Below are 17,755 nucleotides of genomic sequence, written 5' to 3'. Positions count from 1 at the left end.
GAATGCGTCATGGTGCGTTCACAAGCCCAGCCCCCCTCACTGTAAATCAGTCAGGGAGCTGCAGTTGTTTGTCTCGCTGGGATCGATCAACAGCGCTGATCGATACCGGGTATTTATAGGAGGCGAAGAGTTTTTCCGGGCTCGAGAAACGAATGTGAGTCAAAGTATTTTGTCTATTTGTCTATTTTTGCGTTAAATTTGACTCGGTGATGCTAACGCGGCTAGCTAGTGCAGAAAACTTTAAACGTAGCCTTAGCTTAGCCTCCCCAGCTAGCTTAACTAAAATAAAAGTTGTTTTCTTTACGTTGTGGTTGTGCATAGCAACTTCTATGACGGTCCAGGTGTTATTTGTTTAATTTAGTGCGTAACTCAACGCGTTCTTTTCCTCTTTTTACGTAACTTTAAGTGAGTTTCATCTCCTCCCATCTGTGTGTGTCTGGATTCACCAGGCGGAGGGTGTTGATTCCTCCATGGACAACCTGGGGATGGATGTGACCGGGGGTTCGAGCGCCGCCCTGGTCATTCTGGCCTTCCTCCAGGCGGACTGTCGCGGCTCAGAGTTCCGGAAGGAGCTGCTCTCTCTGGGCAGCGAGTTCCAGCTCACCCGGGACATCAACTGCAACGGCCCCCGGATCGAGCCCGCGGAGGACGGGGACCTGGAGACCGACGGTCACCTGGCCGAATGTGTCCGGATGGATCTGCGCGATATCCAGCCTGTGGTGGGGCCGCAGTGGCAATGTGAGCGTCTTCAAACTAAATGCACCTCCAACTGTCTCCAGATCAGCTGTTTTGTGGGTTTATTTATCAAGAAGTAGAGTCATTTTAATTTGAGGTAAACGCACAGAATCAAATCTGTTCACTATCCCACTTGTTTAGCTGCAGATTGACTCTGTTATCTCACTAACATCTCGGTCCGGACGTCAGAGAGTCTTTCCTTTCTGAAAAGCTGTTTCCATTTACAGTAAGAGAAAACCTGTTGTGTAAAGTGAAAGCAGGAAATGACAGCTGTTTGTTAGACTTGAATCAAAAGAGATTTAACCCCAAGGGATTGCGATGTAGTCACATCCTCCTCGTTGAATCCAGACTCACTGAACGTTATTTTATTCCTTTTATTATTATTATGTTCTGATGTTTCCCTGCAGGGAACCACGATGCTCTAGCCGGCATTCAGCAGGTGGCGGATGAGCTGAGAGAAATCGCAGACCAGCTCCAGGCAAGGGTCACGGCCCGGGCCACCAGGAACCTGATGAGGAACACATCAGACTCCCAGTCTGAGGTGAGCCGGCGCTCAGCCTCTATTCACGAGCTGTCGATGATGATAGACGAGTCATTAGCTGTAGTAACTTGTTTTTAAACAAACACTGAATAGTTGCCTGTTTTTTTAAATGGTCACAAAGTACACAAAGAGCTTCTACTTTTTTCTCAGAATGAATTAAGACTTTTACTCTGTTCTTAGGTTTCTCTGCTAAACAGTTTAGCAGATGTGGTAAACCACGGAGGTAGCGACACAAATTGTCTAAACACCAACAACTTATTTAAATGTGACATTTGCGGTTTTAAATGATGTCCTTGCTCTTTTAGATTAATTTGATTGCCAATGATTTTTAAACAGTGGATGTACTTTAGACATTTTCTGTTAGAGCTTACAAACTGTGTAAGTTTATGTATTGAGGACTTTTGGAGCAATTTCAAAATACAAGAAAACATTGTGAGAAAAGGCATATTGTCTTTTTTGTGAATTTGTTAAAAAATAATGAAAAGATTGAAAAAATCTGGCATATTTTGGGGACTGATATCTATGAGTTTGTGCAGTTTTGCCATTTGCAGAGTTATGCACTCAACTGAACGGCATTCTAATCTTTCAAATAAGCACTTTGTAACTTTAAGAAAGTGCAATATAGTTTGTTTGAATTATTTAAAGCCACAGTGGTATCATTTGTATTTCCAGCAGTGGAGAACCCACCTGACCTCGGAGGTAGAGCGGATAATGAGGGACGGCACTGGTCTGGAGCATCTACCTCAGGAGCGGGTCTTCATGGCCCTCACGCTCACCCTGGTTAAAGGAGTGTGTGAACAGGCCCCACAGCTTCTGAGGAGCCTCTTCAACGCGGCACTGCAGTTCATCAGCCCCGTCTGGGCCAGGTGACTTCAGAGCTGCCGCCTGACAGGAAGTAACACGTACATGTGGTGGAGCGATGACCTGAAATCTGCTCCTCATTACCAGTCCAGTGAGAACGGAGCTGTGCAATCGGAAGTGTAGTCGACACTTTTCAAACTTATCAATTGATTTTTACTGGAAGTGTAAGGATGAGTTTGTAAAACGTTTTTTTTGTTGCTTTCTTTGCTCTGCATCTTTCTGCCTCTGTTTACTCTTTACTTTAAAGTGTAACTTTTTGTTTATACTTGAAATACGTGACTCTTTTTGTATCGTTATTCTGCTTTTGTTTTTCTAACTTGAATTAATATACAGTATTTCTGGGATTTAATTTACTTTCAATCTTAAAATAACTAGTTTTGAGATTTTTCTGTTTTCCTTTCATAAATGTGAAGTTTGTTAAAATGAAATTACACACATTTTAATAAAACCACTACAGAAAACTTCTCGAATGCTCTTTTTCATCCAAACTTTTATTTTCACATTTCAAATTCAAACAGTGTATTTCAGGAAAGTCAGAGTACAAAGTGTCTTTAGAATCCATCCTGCTCTGTACATTGACACTTTCCCTTAGAGCAGGTCGAGTATTTTAATGTTGAAACATCCCTCCGGTATCTGAAAAACCCTTAGCAACAAGAATTAATACCGTACACCGTTTTATGTGGGACTTCACATGACTCTGGACCCAGAGGTGTTTAATGCAGCAGCAGCAGCAGCACTGTACTTTGGGAGACATTAAAATACTTGAACCCATTCCTGGGCAAAACCTTTTTATGCTTCAATTCACAAAAAACCAAAACATGCTGCGTCAGTGATTCAGATCCCTTGTGCAAGATGAACAAAACAGAACTAAAATGTCTGTTGTGCAATTCAGATGTCTCACAATGACTTACTGCATTGCTGGGTTGAATTCCCGTAATCATACATTTGGTTTGTTTACCAGAGAAAGTATCAGAATTACTCATCACACTTAGAGGTAACATTTATAAGATCGATGCTGCTTTGTCGCATAGAAAACCTGAACTCACAGCAATAATAAATGTTAACTCTTTGTTTATGTGAAGTTTTTCTTTAGCTAAGGGTCATGGAATTTTCCATTTAGCCAATACTGAGTCAAATGGCCCAAAACAAACAAAAGCTGCAGACGCAACAGAAACTGAAAATAACAGAACAGGGATAAAAGTCACACTTTGCAATCAAGGAGATTAAGCGCTGGAGTTTCACGAATTTAAACTAAGGAACAAATTAGGGAACAAATTGGAGTGCATCCTTCTCCCCTTTCTGTGTTTGTGCCTGGTGGAGTGAAGCAGTGAGGAGTTGTCATGATGAGGACGAGGTGGAACCTTCAAAAATCAAAGATAAAAAAACAAATCGGCCTCATTTGATAGATCCAACACAATTTGTAAGGAGAGTCCCACCATGTGTTTACTAATACATTAATTACTACTTCAACATCTTATAATGTGCATTCCTCTCCCCTGAGAAAGATACTTCTCCGTTCTACTTCCTCCTGTAGCTCATGATGCTGTACGCCACGACAGCAGCGAGTGCCATCAGCGTAGCGCCTCCGTACAGCAGCGCTGAGAGCTCTGACGGCTGCTCCAGCTGCACTGGAGGCTCCTCAGCTGGGGCTTCTTCAGGGGCCGCTGCCTCCTCCGTGACCAGAGGTGCAGCCACGGCGACCAGAGCTGGTTCTGCCACAGTCTCTGGCTCCTCTAGCTGGGGAGGCACTGCAGCTGGTTCCGCATCCTGTTCTGGTTCGGGAGCTGGTTCTGATGTGACTTCAGGGGTCTCACTGGCTGCAGGTGGGGGCGTCACCTCAGCAGGCACTGGTGCAGCGGCTGGTTCTGGCTCAGGCTCTGGTTCAGCAGCAGGAACAGGTAAAGGTTCTGCAGGTTCTGGCTCTGCAGGAGGAGCAGCAGCTTCTACAACCGGGGGAGGCAGCTCTGGTTCTGAGGAGATGAGGGAAGGTTCTGCGGACAAGCTTGCAGGCGCCTCTATGACAACGGGGTCCTCTAATGAAATCAAGGAGGCTGGGGCCGAGGAGTCCACCTCTGCGGAAAGTGAAACAGGTGGAGTTTGGTTATTAAATTCCTCCCGGAGCTCGGCCAGCTCACTTTCGGTGCCTATAACGCTTATCATGCTCTCGTCTATTGCTCCGACTTCACCGCCTTCCTCCAGCAGCTCCACCTCCTCGCGCTCCACGTGGACAATGTCAGAGTTTGACGAATTGTTTTCGCTGCGCTCCTCGGCCAGTGCCACGCCGTCGTTGCTGTCCAGGCTCTTCACGTCTTCGGGGTCCATCGCAACCTGTGCCCAAGACTCGTGGCCGGCGAGAGACACAGGTAAGCTTTCCGTCTGCCAGGAGCTCTGCCCGCTGCTGTTGTCTCCAGCGCAGAGCAGCGACGAAGGAGGGCTGAGCTGGTCGGGATGCTGGTCCCCCGACAGGATGTAGATGTCGTTGTTGTCTTCGGCGATGGTCACACCTCGCTCCTCCTCTGACCCGAGCCTGAATATTTCACCCTGTGGTAGACAGACGGGAACAGAGAGGATATCAGTATTCTGTATGTTGTAAACCAGACAAGTCAATCAAATCAAAAAGATTAATTTCTGTATGTTTACACTGAGTAACTTTTCCTACAAGCAGGAGAAACAGATACAGGAACTCATTTGTCCCAGCTGCCATTACCTCTTCCAAGAGGGTCATGCTTTCGTCTGTGTTTGTTTGTTTATCTGATAATGGACAGATTATCACGAAACCTGGTGGAAGGATGGGGTATGGGTCAGGGAAGAACCCTTTCAGTTTTGGTTTTGATGTGGAACAGGGGGCTGATCCAGGATTTATTTTTAACTTTCTTTAACATTGTGAAAAAGGGTGTTTTTTCCACATTTTCCTCTAATTTCTCAAAGAAGAATTAATGGATCTACGGGACTGATATTTATGAGTGTGTGCAATTTGGTGCAGATCCAAATAAAAATGTGGATCTAGAGAATTTTTATGTTTTCATGAGGTGACTATTTATTGCGATTTGAATTTGTTGAGACCCTGAAGATTCTTGTGTTTTATGTCATTTATATTATTTACTGTCCATGTTTTTAGTTCAGCTTGTGTGGATACTGCTGTTTGTACCACAAGTTACCTCACAGGGACTCTAGAAATATCCTTGATCCCAGAGGTGAAATTATATACAAGAATCATAAAATCACCTAAAACATTCTGAATTACTTTAAAACAATTTGCATTTCTGGGTTTAGATAAGGACAATGCTGCAAAACACTGAGTCAACTGTGTACTGAGCATTCACTGCACTGCTTCATACCATAAATTGGCCCTTTGTGACACCTAGTGGTATTCAGATACAACACAACATTGGCTCCAGCATCTCTAATGCCCTATTATGTAACATGCATATCATATGATCATGTGACAGACAGAGGTTGGCTTGCTCATGCAAAATACACTTAAGTCAAATGAATCAAACAGTAGAGGCTGCTGAACCTAGTTCATGTTTGACCTCAACAGTATGAAAAAGGTCAAACTTATTTCCAGAGCTGGGTCGTCAGGACATAACACAACGGGCTTATCTCTCAGTTTGGCTGAACGTGCAGTGTTGTGATGCAGATTCTGAAATATGTGGCTTAAAAATAGGTCAATGACTTTGCACAATGTGCACGAGATACACGCTCGTTTATCTTGAGGGACATGCTCGCTTATCTCGAGCATAGAAGCTCACTTATCTTTGGCACCACTGGATGAATACAGAGGTTATGTGACATTGTATTGTATCCTCCCACTTTGTCAAACCCTCTCACATGTTGTGCCTTCGGGTGCAGGTTTACACAGGCTTCAACTTAGAATTTTCCATTTCATGTGTTGCAATAAGATGCAGTTAGAGTCAGCAGTTTTTGATCCAAGTTAGCATGCTAATACTTGCTAAGCAGCCCTCAAAAGTTCATCCTACGGGGAACATGCACGTACTAAAGGAATACTGAGAGGAACCACGACTATCTTTTCAGCCAATGACAAGTGAGGTATTTCTGTCTGAACCCAACAAACAAACAGACATACACAGAACCTCTGCATTGCTATAACAGTCACATCTACGACCATGTGATGAATAATTGATCCATGTTTAAAAGATACTGAGTTGACGAGGGTGGAGTTAAATGTGCGTCTGTCACAAGGCTTCTGTGTTGTGTTGCTGTGCGTGTCACGTAGGTGTGACTCCAACAGATGAGATTCTAACTGACAGTTGGGTACAGAGGTGTGTTTGTGTGAGCGTCACACACTAACAGCAGCTGAGAGTCGACGCACTCTCATTTGAAAAATATACTAATAACAGGTCATTATGTTCTTCAGTGTCCATAACTGGCAATTTGCATCTGATCAACAGACCATTTACACCCTGAGGTAGCACAAATAAAACCTATGTAAATATAATTTATTAAATTACAGAGATAAGCTGGGAAGGTTATTTGTCCTTTACAAGGGCGCTCACAGTGATGTGCAAAACAGCTGCATCCTGGGAGGCGAGAGATTTAATCTATCAGCGTTCCGTCGTTATCCAATGTTCGGTTTCTCCATAAGCTGATTTACATGTCGCAGAGTGAAAGAGTGTTTCACAGAAACCTCGTCCCTCAGGAGGACACAGACTCCCGATCAGCTGGAGCGGGGTTCGAAAATCCACAAGAAAAGGTTGCTGAGCTAAACTGTAATATATATAAGAAATCCTGCAGAATGTTCATCTTCAGGAAAGGTGTTCTGAGGAATATGTCTGGTATTTTGACATCTGCTTGTAAAAACGCACTCACGTGGCCCAAAATACCAGAAAGAGATGATGTTGAATGAACGACACTGAAGTTTTTCCAGTCGTACAGATTTTTGTTGTATTTCCTTTCCAATCTTCTTTGAACATGCTTTGTGTTTTTGTCCACGCCCTTCACCATTCCCCAAATTGTACAAAGTACTTTGTCAGAAAAAAGAAGTTATACCAATTAACACAAACAATAGACCCTTTCTTACAAAACCTTTCATGCAGTTTTGTTGGTCGCTGTCATACAAAGCTTTGAGGATTAAAGTTGTACAGGAACAATCTGACTTTCTCAATAGGAACGGTCCAAAGTTAAAAGCACTATGACTAATAATAATCACACATGAAATATAAAGATATTTCAAAAACACTTTAAGAAATAACTCATCATAAGGAAAGACACAGACCTGAGGAGACAATCCACTTTGAATTAGCTCTAAATTTCTTCTTGCTTATATTCCATGTCGCTGCATGTAGGAAACGTACTGTTCTGCTGTCAGGCACGAGCCCACAGTTCTCCACCTTCGCCCCGGGACAAACACAAACTATGTCAAACCAGAACAGATTCCTGAGGCTGAGCCAAGAGAGTGCGATCTACATATCTCACTGTAACACAACTTTACACTGCTCACATATAAAAAACACTGCAGCTGAGAGGAGCCAGGCGACACAACCACTTCACCAAAGCCCCTAACAAAGAGGGGAAAAGAAGCAGAAAACAGCTGCTACAGTTCTGTGACTGTTACAGCTACTTGTGACACTGGCACATGGCTGCCACACACAGGCAACATGCATCAACAACATTTCAAACTAACCTACAGTTAAACCAGTTTTGAACCAATGTCATTAAACTCTTTTTTTTGGGGGGGGGGGGGGTCAGATCAATGCACTGTTCACTGGCTCATATCTGTGCTTGACATTTATGAGGATTATGTCATCACTGTTTCTCACCAGCACATAAACACAGCAGGAGGTCACAGAGGAGCTGACTCAGTAAAACGCAGGAGCAGGAGGGACGTTAGACTCTAATCAGCACGTCACTCTACCTTTATTTTAAAAAACAGAATAGGTTCTGCAGCAAATTTAAATATATATATATATGCTGATATACATGTATCGTAATTTCTATACTTCCTAATTTCGGTATCAGTACTGGAAAAAACTACAAAACACACCAAAAAATGCTTTACTCCAACAACAAATGTTCAATTAATGATGAAAAAGAAGAGATTCTTTGTGATAATCTCTTATGTATTGTAACATACAATCACCTAAAGTATGAAACAGTCATCCTTGCTTGGATCCTTGCATGAAATCATTTAAAAAACTGATGCAATAATTTTTGGTTGTGTGCAGATTTGCAGTTTACATCACTCAACAGTCCTTGGTCATGAACCATTAATAGTGTTGTGGCAGCAGTGAGGCTGATTGAGAGATGGAGGCCGAGGGAAATGGATGGACGCCCTGTTTAACCTCTGGCGGTCGGCCAGTCTGCTGCTGCTGCTGTAATAAGTTTTTCACTGAGCTACAAGTGGGACAGTCAGGCCCCTGGTGATGATGATTTTAGAGGATTATTGAGAGTTATTTTTGGGGCTTTCTCAGGCTGCGCAGGGAATTCGCTTCTCTACTCTGCTCTGGTCCCGTCTCACGTTGGTGCAGTGCCACAGCGATGCACATTATTTCACCCCAGAGCTGCTGAGCGGGTGCTTATGTAATATGGGGAGCACTGTTACACTGCACCGGGTGCTGCGTGATGTGCCCTGACTCAGCCCAGGCTGGAACCCTGACAGCACTTTGACCTTAAACGATCCCAGCTGCAACATCACTGTCTCTAAGCTGCAGCGACTGCCACATGTGAAACTACAGGGCCTTCATAAACCACTTTATTGCCTTTTGAGATAAGATGCTTTTACGGCATCATGTTTCCTAATAAATAGATAGTCAAATTATGTCTGTCTTTGTTAGTCGAGAGGTGAGTGTGCCACTGTCAACCCTCTGGTGTCGTATTCCATCACACTCACGAGGACGGTAATATGAAATGGCTGATGTGCAGACTCAGTTCACACGCAGCAGTTTTCCCTGGGGGAAGGACAGCTGTCTGAACCCTCGGGAGGACGGAGACGCAGCCTTAACTCCCTGGTAGGTTGTTGTATAAATCGGCAAAATATACACAAATACTGATATATCTGTGATATGCCGTAAAATCGGCTAAAGGATGTGTTGGTCAGGCTCTTGTTGTCAGACAGACGGACAGACGGACTACAACCAAGACTACGTAGGCCATTTTTCTGCCCCTCCCTCCCCCAATCACATCCTCCCCCCCAGCTGCCCCTGGCTGTGCCCCATCTGAAGGCTGCTGGTTTTGTTCCTGCCAAATGAAGTGTACAGAATATTAGGGTCATAACAATGGTTATTGTATTGTGGTGTAACGAACAAAAGGAATTGACGAGGGTCGCCCCAACCTTGCACGGTGCGTTACTCACAACCGTGTCCTGGAGGAACAGTACGAACAGAATGTCCACTTTTCAACAATTCAACACGGAAAACTGTGCAGATCTTTGTTGTAACATTTCATCGCAAAATGTAGTAAAGAATGAAAATAAATGTGATAAAGAAAACACGTCTCCTGCCTCCATCTTAGGGAACTTGATGTTCCTCGTGTTTTAGTCCATTAGCATCTTTATATTTTCTGTTCTTCGCTCATCAAGTTCAGGTTTTATGGACTTGAGATAATCGTGCTGTATATTTACATGCAACCCTTAGGCGATGACAAAAGCTGGTGAGAGTTTGTAACTGACGCACAGTCACTCTTTCCCGGAGAACACACATCAACATCGATTATCTCACTCTGCAGTTGCTTCTACATCCCAAATACAACATCCTACCTCAGTGCAAAGTGTTGAAGCGACCCGGTTCACAGTTGAACAGACGAAGCTCGAGAGAATCAAAAAGACAAGACAGTCGTAGAGATGGAGAGGAGGTAGGAAGCCAGTTGGAGAGAGAGAGGTGCACAGAGGCAGCTGTCAAACTAATGGAGATTTCACTTTTCTCTCGCTCGCTCATTCGCCCGCTGCGTCCACCCCGCTTCTTCCTCATCTCTCCCCCCTCCCCCGTGTTCCCTCCCTTCCGATGGCCAGTCTCTTCATGCACTCACCCTCTCTATCTCTCTCTCTCCCTCCTGATCCTGTCCCAGCCTATCATTCGTTCATCCCGTGACATAACGCGGAGCAAGAATGTGGCTTTGTTTTGGAGCCAGGGCTCGTTTGCACGTTACGTCGCACGAAAAAAACTGCCAGAGCATCATGACAACGACGTAATGGCGACCAGGGCAGCGGTGAACATGTGAGGTCACGTGACTGTTCATGAGCGTGACCTGGTTCATAGGACGCCATCTGTGACGCAGTGTTCGACGTGTTATAAGATGGGAGAACTGAAGCCTCACTAATATCATCACTGGTAGAAAATGCAAATCTAAACCGCAGGATAGGTTGTAGCAGCAAATCGTCACATATGTAGGAGAGAAACATGGAAAGTGTGAGGACAGACAGTGAGGTGACATATTCCTGCTATTGCTTCATTTGGTTGAGTAAACACCACACTGCAGGCTTATAAGAACAAAGCATCAGAAATAAGTAGAAGTACATTTTTGGATGAAACTACAACAGCTTAATCTATCTACTAATTCAAGAAGTCTCTGTCTGTTTGTATGCGGCTCACATATCTCGAGAACTGTTCATCTTATTGGCTTCATACTTGGCGTGTGTATTATTAAAAGCCCAAAGAAGTGCAGTGTTGAATTTGGTGAGATTTGGACTCACGACACATTCAATATCAACACGAGACCGGCGGGACTCATCAACTGATTCTCCTCTATGGGGTTAAACAGGTGAACAGCTCTGTGTGCAGCAGCGACCACGCAGCTTCAGGGTTCTGTGGACTGAGTCCAGTTACACAGGTCTGTACTTGCTGTGGCTCAGGTCACGTTTACAGTTTCAGAAAGAACCGGCATCACCACAGGCCAAACAAACACCTCATTCCAAACAGGCAGGTTTAGAACAGACACCGCACTAGAAATGTTCAGGTTTTAACTGATCACAAGGTTCATTACATCACAGTTACAGCAGTGGAGTCTCTGGTATATTTTGTGAAAGAATAAAGAAAACTGAAATACGGTCAGATTATGTTTAGGATTACTCCAGTTTAATGTGCATGTTAATCTCATGTGTATGTTGATGTGGATCAAGAAATAATGTGTATGAAACTGCGTAGGTAGCTCACCGACGCCCCCAGATGGCCACTTAGAGACCTGCATATCTAAGTTAAGCACGGTACAAGCACTACTCCTGTTCACTTTGCACTACACAGCAACTTCTTGTTTCATCCTCAGCACAATGTTGCAACATATTTTGTTATTAGTGGTTGTTTCTCATTGAAATGTAGACTTTAAAATGACATCACTATTTTTGCAATTGTGGACATAAATAATTGACACGTTTCTGAACATGTGCTAAAATAAAAATTCTTGCTCATCTTATTATTCTTCACACAAAGCCAGGAAGTGAATTTTGATTTCCAGGTGACAGAGAATAAAATGTACTTGTGTGTATTAATGGGTTTCCTCCATTGCGTGCGTGCCCTTAACTCACCCATCCCCCCTGCTGGATGATGTAGCCAGATTCATCCTCCTCTAGCAGGCGAATCCCCAGAAGCAGCAGAGTTGTCACGGACTGGCCCTCGCTTTGTAAAGCCTGGAGCAGCACCAGAGGCACCAACACCTGGGACACAGACACGGAAAGATGAGTAGAGGTACGTGTTGTGGGAAGCGAAAAAAGTTAAGAGGCTTAAGAGGAGACTTAAAAGTAAGAGACATTAGATATTCACAAGAATATGAGAAGGCAATAGAGGTAGAGATACTTTGCATGTCTTGAGTAATTCTTTAAGTTTGTATAGAGAGAAGGAAAGTTCTGGCTCACCTTGCTCCAGCCTCCCTGTACGTGTGTTGAAAGGTCCAGTGCTGCGTCTCTGAATCTCTGGTAGTCCACAGGTCTGAAACACACAGGGAGCATCACTGGTATTAAACAAAAGTTTGGCATACGTTTGTTCAGGAGGATATATTAAAACACAGATTATTACAGGTAGAGAAACAGTGTTGCTGTCGTCCAGAGCTTATTCTCTGCCTTCATGGAGTCAGGTGAAAGTTGAGCTTCTATATGAAATTGTTTCCCCAATTATCTGTCGTGTGAGAGTGATGACTTCTGAGGCTTCAGATTCACTGGACTGCATCACTGCTGAAGTTCAAAAGTTCACCGAGGAGAAAATGAACTTCAGCAGCAGTGTATCAACATTGACTTTGTCCATTCCTTTGACATTGTGGCACACGCGGTTTCCTCATTCTGTTTGTGTACTGTACGAGCAGCGTTTTGAGGATAGTGTGGTGGCTGCACCAACAACCACAATGATGCTTCTGTGTAAAATGCACGTTACATTAATAAAGAGCTAATGGAACCGAGGCGCAGCAGCAGAGATAACTGACGCTGCTCTGGCCTCATCAGCGCTGCCCTGAGAACTACAACCCATTCAATTCATCTTTTTCTCAAACGTGGTCACAGCTCTGCACAACTGACCCTGTGAGGAGCGAATGCACTGCTGCCGCCAGGGATGTGCCGAGCTCTCTGACCACCCGGTTCCCCATCACAGCGAGGCAGTCTTCGATGAAGCTCTCCGGGTTGGTTGGACTGAACACGGGTGACGAGCGGCGGTCGAAGCCTGTGGTGGAAAAGGCTGCAGTCACGCAGACCACAGAGCAGAATGAGATCTCACACAGGTGGTGCAGTTTAATGAGAAAAAATGATTTGCATTGCCAGAAAAGTGAAACAGAGAACAATCACATCTTATTCATAACAATTTGTATTTGATTAGTGTATAACCACCTGAAACTAAGGACTGTTGTGTTTTTATTATGTTATCTAAAGGCCACTGGTGGTTTTCCTACACATTTAGAAAGGGAGGGGTGAGGAAAGAGGTGTTCAATTGGCTACAAGCTGCAACATCACCACTTGATGTCACTAAATCCTACACACTGATCAGTGAATTCATAAAATCTAAAGCAAGTGCAAATGTATTTTTCAGACAGCACACAAAGAGCTTCAAAGAACCTCTAAGGCTTTTCCAAACTTGCTCTGGCAACACCTCCTGTTCTCCACTTATAAATTAAGGCTTACGCTGCAGCATCAGGGATTCAGAAAGTTTTGCCTCTTCCTCGCTGCACATGAGCTACGAGGGTCGTCTGACGTAACGCCCCCTCGTGCTACAGAACCGAGGTTATGTAAAGAAACCAAAGTTCTTCTTCCACATACGTTTTATGTTACACATTGACAAACACTGACTTCTGGAGTTCTTTGAACTCTAAAAAACTTTTTACAATTATATCAATTATATCTTAGTTATTTTGTTATTATTTAAATATTTTGTAAACTGTATGTATTGTGAACGTGTTTGTATTTATAAATTTGATGAATAAAATGTCTAAACTATGTAAAAGACTTGAGCAGTATATTAGTTGAGCTTTGGACTTTTGAAACATTTATCTGAGAACAAGCAGTGGAGTGTGTGTGTGTGTGTGTGTGTGTGTGTGTGTGTGTGTGTGTGTGTGTGTGTGTGTGTGTGTGTGTGTGTGTGTGTGTACGTGTCCACATACAGGCAGCCATTTCATCTTCCAGTTGCCTCAGCTCTTCCTCTATCCGTTCTTTTATCATTCTCGTCTTCTCCCTCTCATTCTGGGCGTCTTCTAAAAGAGAAAAGCACGTGACACATGAAATCACCCTCTGACTCTCTCTCTCTCTCACACACAAGCACACACACACCAGACTCACACATGCTGACTCTTCACAAATACTTCACAGCACTCTACAAAATATTACACAAAACCCCTAAAGAAAAACAATATAATTTGTTTCTCCATCATAACTAACTTTCCTGGAGGTCATTTGCAGGCTTAGATGCAACTAACACCGACACCCTTTACTCTCATGTCGTTCACCTCCTCCTCACCATGTGTTTGAAGTCATAAGAAAACGCTGAGTCCGGTGTTCTGTCATCGCGTGGATACAAGACAGCAATGCACAGTTTATGCTGAAGGGCGGCATGGACGTTCGACCGTGAGCTTTCACATTGACACAGAACACGTTGTGAATGATGCCATTCATAACGGACAGACGCAGCAGACATTTGATAAGGTGTCTGATACACACACACACACACACACACACACACACACACACACACACACACACACACACACACACACACACACACACACACACACACACACACACACACACACACACACACACACACACACACACACACACACACACACACACAAACGTGAAGACCTTTCCACTGAGTTGCATTAATATTACTACATCCATCAAGGAGGTTACGTTTTCAACCCTGTTTGTTGACTTGATTGATTACAGAAGATCTACCGTGTTACCAAACAACGGCGGAGTAAATGGGACCTTGCACGGGAATGCACACACTGCATATTGATATTTTCACCAACTTCCCAGGGAATAATTCATGAATCTTGATAGAGTGCCACTCTAGTTTCTGTTGGCTTGACTTGGGATTTGTAAACTTACAAGTACCATTGAAAAATAACACTATTTGATTTCCCACTTGTTAAATCAAACAGGAAGGAAGCGACCCCTGCCCCACTCTCTCTCTCTCCCCCTCTCTGTCTGTATCCCTGCAGCTCCAACATGAACACCCTGAGGACCAGTGTTGGTTTTTCCTGGGCTTGGTGCTGTTTCAGCATTCAGCCAGACAACAAGCCCGGCCAGATAGTTTGCTTTGGTCCATTGGCGTGAGTAATCCTGCGGTGATTGCACATGACAGGCTGTCAGAAATTGGACCGGGTCAAGCGGAAAGTGGGGATCAGCCACTTATCGGCCCTTCTCCGCCCATTCTGAGCACAACCGGCACACAACGAGAAAAAAAGAGGCAGGAAATATAAAGAACTTCCCTCTCTCTCTCTCTTTTTTTAAAACCATCTCTACTTCTGTTTTTCTTCCAGAGAGATCTGCTCATATCCTGTGACAGAGGGAATGACATGGCCCGACTGGGATACATCTCTCCCCCTGTTCTCAATCTGATTTACTGCTCTGCATGGCTTCACTGCGCAGAGAAGTCATGACATGCTGGCGGCGAGTGTGAGATGTAGTTTCACACATTGTTTCGCTGACAGCCCATAACACGCTTACTCTTAAAAGAATTACAAATGTGACAAAACTATGTGACAAAAAAGGTCAGAAACTGCTCAAAAGACACTTTACTATGTGTAGATTTCTTTGTATTCCAGTCACATAGGGAACAAGATGAAAAGCCAGACGTGCTGCAGCCGGAGGTCATGTCACAAGGTTGCTATGAAAGCCTCTGTGAAGACATGCCAGTCCTCCGTGAGTCTGGACACCATATTGGAACGATTGTAGCCGAGCTCAATGGGAAGCTCACAACTATTTGTTCATGAGCACATGTTTCAATAGGCACCTCAGTCTCTGGGTGTGTTTCCAAGCCGATGTCAGAGAGGGTTAAAGGTAACGGGTGGAAACCTGACTACACACCCTGAATATTTATGTGTGTGTCTCTTATGTGCTGTGTCAATGCACAAGAGTAATGGTTGCCCTTATTACCTCTGTCAAGGAGGTAATGCTATTGTCTGTGTTTGTTTACACGGCACGTAACAATTTGTTTGTCTTAGTAGGCAGGATTACACAAAAACTACTGGACAGATTACCACAAAACCTTGTGAAAGGATGCAGTATGGGTCAGAAAACAACTGGATCCGGATCAAGGGGCAAATCCTGGATTTTCTTTTGCACTTTCGTAAACATTGCAAGGGCATTTTTCCACATTTTCCTTGTTTTCTCAGAGAATCATTTATGGACCTTGAAGAAAAATTTGCCAATTTTAATGGGACTGATATTTATGAGTGTGTTCATTTTGCTTATTCAATAAAAATCTGGATTTAGTGAATCTAAATGTGGGTTCATAAGGAAACTGTTGGGCCCTGGCAGAGGTATGTGCTCCTCTAGTAAAGTATATCGGTCAAACTGCACAACATGAGGAGGATAGGAAGGACTAGTGTCCCGTCTATATAATTTAATTTCTTCACTTCGATTTAAGATTGAGGCAAATCAGATTTAACCAAACTACAATAAACCAAACTACAATAAAAGTATTTAAAGTCCCTCCTCTCACCTGGAGCTGGGGTTAGTGTGTGTGATCTACCAACAGGCAGCATGCCCAGGTAGGTGAGCACGATGTACTTGGTTTCATAGTGGAAACCCTCAGGCACAGCGGAGGCGATGGAGGCAGAAAAGGTGGAGCCCGAGGTAGCCATTGGACAGACAGGTGCGTGTGTTAGACTCTCAGGCACATGAATTCTCACGGTCGATGTCGGACGTGTCACCTGCAGAGAAAGATGGGAAGAATGGAAGGAGGAGGAATTAGTGATGAGTAATGACGCAGCAGCAATGAACTAGAAACACTAGAATCTGAAAACTAAGCAGAAACAGCAAATAAATACAATGAAATCAAAAATGATAATACAACAGAATCTCAAATGCTTGGACACACTTCTTTGCTGTTGACTCTCCTGCAGGTTTTTCTGGAGGTAAAACTTAACAAAAACTTTATTATCTAACGTAGGTGTCCTCTAGAGAGATGAGGTCACCGGGCAGGACCTGCAGTTACAGTAGTGACAAGTTTATCTAACGTAATTAAACTTCCGGCCTGAACCATCAAAATAAAACCTCTTCGCCAAAGTCAAAGTTATCTTTTAAAACCAAAAGAATATCACGAAGGGAATAAGAGCATATAGAGAATACACACTGTTTCTTTTCGAAGTTGCAGCACACCTCGCACATTGTATAGCAGCTAATTTTAACAATACGATTAATTCAATAAAACGCACATAGCTCGTTAGTTAACTACTTTTAAGATCTTTTATAAAAAACTAAATAAACGCGTGCTACAGTGAGAGGTGCGTGCAGGTGGCGGAGGGAGGAGTCGCCCCCCCCCCCCTCAGCTCACATGCAGGCTACAGCTAGCTTAACATGCGTGTTTCATTTCTAACTACTTTCTTCCCACCGGAGCTCGTCCCCGGTGGCTTCTACTCACCGTCCCCGTCTGAAGTGGACCCACGGCCACTGGAGGGGAAACGTACAACACCGGTGGTGGCTGTGGCGGACACACACACACTCACACACACACACAGAGAGAGAGAGAGAGAGGGAGACACACACCGCTGGACAGGCTGCAGCAGCGGGACACGGTGTGCTTTACATGCTACACAAGCCAGCGAGGGGAAAACACAACACACTTCCTGTGAAGCTTCAACGTAAAAGCCTGGGAAGGTCGCGACAGGAAGTAAAGTCGTTACAGATCAACGACATTGTTTGAAAGTTGTTCTGATGACCTCACCCAACAAAAGAATATATTACACACCATGCAAAAAAATATGAAACAGATCTATAAGAAAAATAAGGTATTTTTATTTTAAGGGCATAAAGTAAAAAGTAACTTTGAAGGGAAAGTGTGTCAGTATCAAGTGTTAAAGTTTCAACTTGCAACAGAAAATATCACTTGCACAGGCACTTTAAGTCGCACACATGCTTCACTACAGCAGACGTACGATTTAAATAATTTATGCTTATGATTTGGTAAAACCCGCCTCTAAAAAAAATAAGTGCATGTTTCCTCCCAAGTCCTTGCAACCCACAAAATA

At 43.8% G+C, this 17,755-nt stretch overlaps 2 protein-coding genes across 5 annotated transcripts; one reads left to right on the top strand and one right to left on the bottom strand.

The window, feature by feature from the left end:
* Positions 1-17: 17 nt before the first annotated feature.
* bida (BH3 interacting domain death agonist) lies at positions 18-3,522 on the top strand. The gene is made up of 4 exons (XM_034588230.1): positions 18-154; positions 450-738; positions 1,143-1,276; positions 1,952-3,522. Exons 2-4 carry the CDS (start codon positions 471-473, stop codon positions 2,144-2,146), a joined length of 597 nt encoding a protein of 198 aa, XP_034444121.1. The 5' UTR covers positions 18-154; positions 450-470; the 3' UTR covers positions 2,147-3,522.
* bcl2l13 (BCL2 like 13) lies at positions 2,610-17,329 on the bottom strand. Of its 4 annotated transcripts, none has more exons than XM_034588226.1 (7): positions 17,145-17,329; positions 16,228-16,412; positions 13,664-13,753; positions 12,591-12,747; positions 11,940-12,012; positions 11,613-11,741; positions 2,610-4,678 (listed from the first exon to the last, which is right to left on the bottom strand). In XM_034588226.1, the coding sequence occupies exons 2-7, from the start codon at positions 16,367-16,369 to the stop codon at positions 3,656-3,658; spliced, it is 1,614 nt and encodes a 537-aa protein (XP_034444117.1). In that variant the 5' UTR covers positions 16,370-16,412; positions 17,145-17,329; the 3' UTR covers positions 2,610-3,655. The 4 variants fall into 4 exon arrangements, with proteins under 4 accessions (XP_034444117.1, XP_034444116.1, XP_034444115.1 ...); XM_034588225.1 differs by having other exon boundaries at positions 16,228-16,441; positions 17,149-17,329; XM_034588224.1 differs by having other exon boundaries at positions 16,228-16,438; positions 17,149-17,329.
* Positions 17,330-17,755: the final 426 nt, after the last annotated feature.

The sequence above is a fragment of the Hippoglossus hippoglossus genome, chromosome 6, assembly GCF_009819705.1.
Source record: "Hippoglossus hippoglossus isolate fHipHip1 chromosome 6, fHipHip1.pri, whole genome shotgun sequence".
NCBI lineage: Eukaryota > Metazoa > Chordata > Actinopteri > Pleuronectiformes > Pleuronectidae > Hippoglossus > Hippoglossus hippoglossus.
The sequence above is the reverse complement of the archived record's forward strand: the minus strand, read 5'-3'. Positions and strand labels throughout refer to the sequence as shown.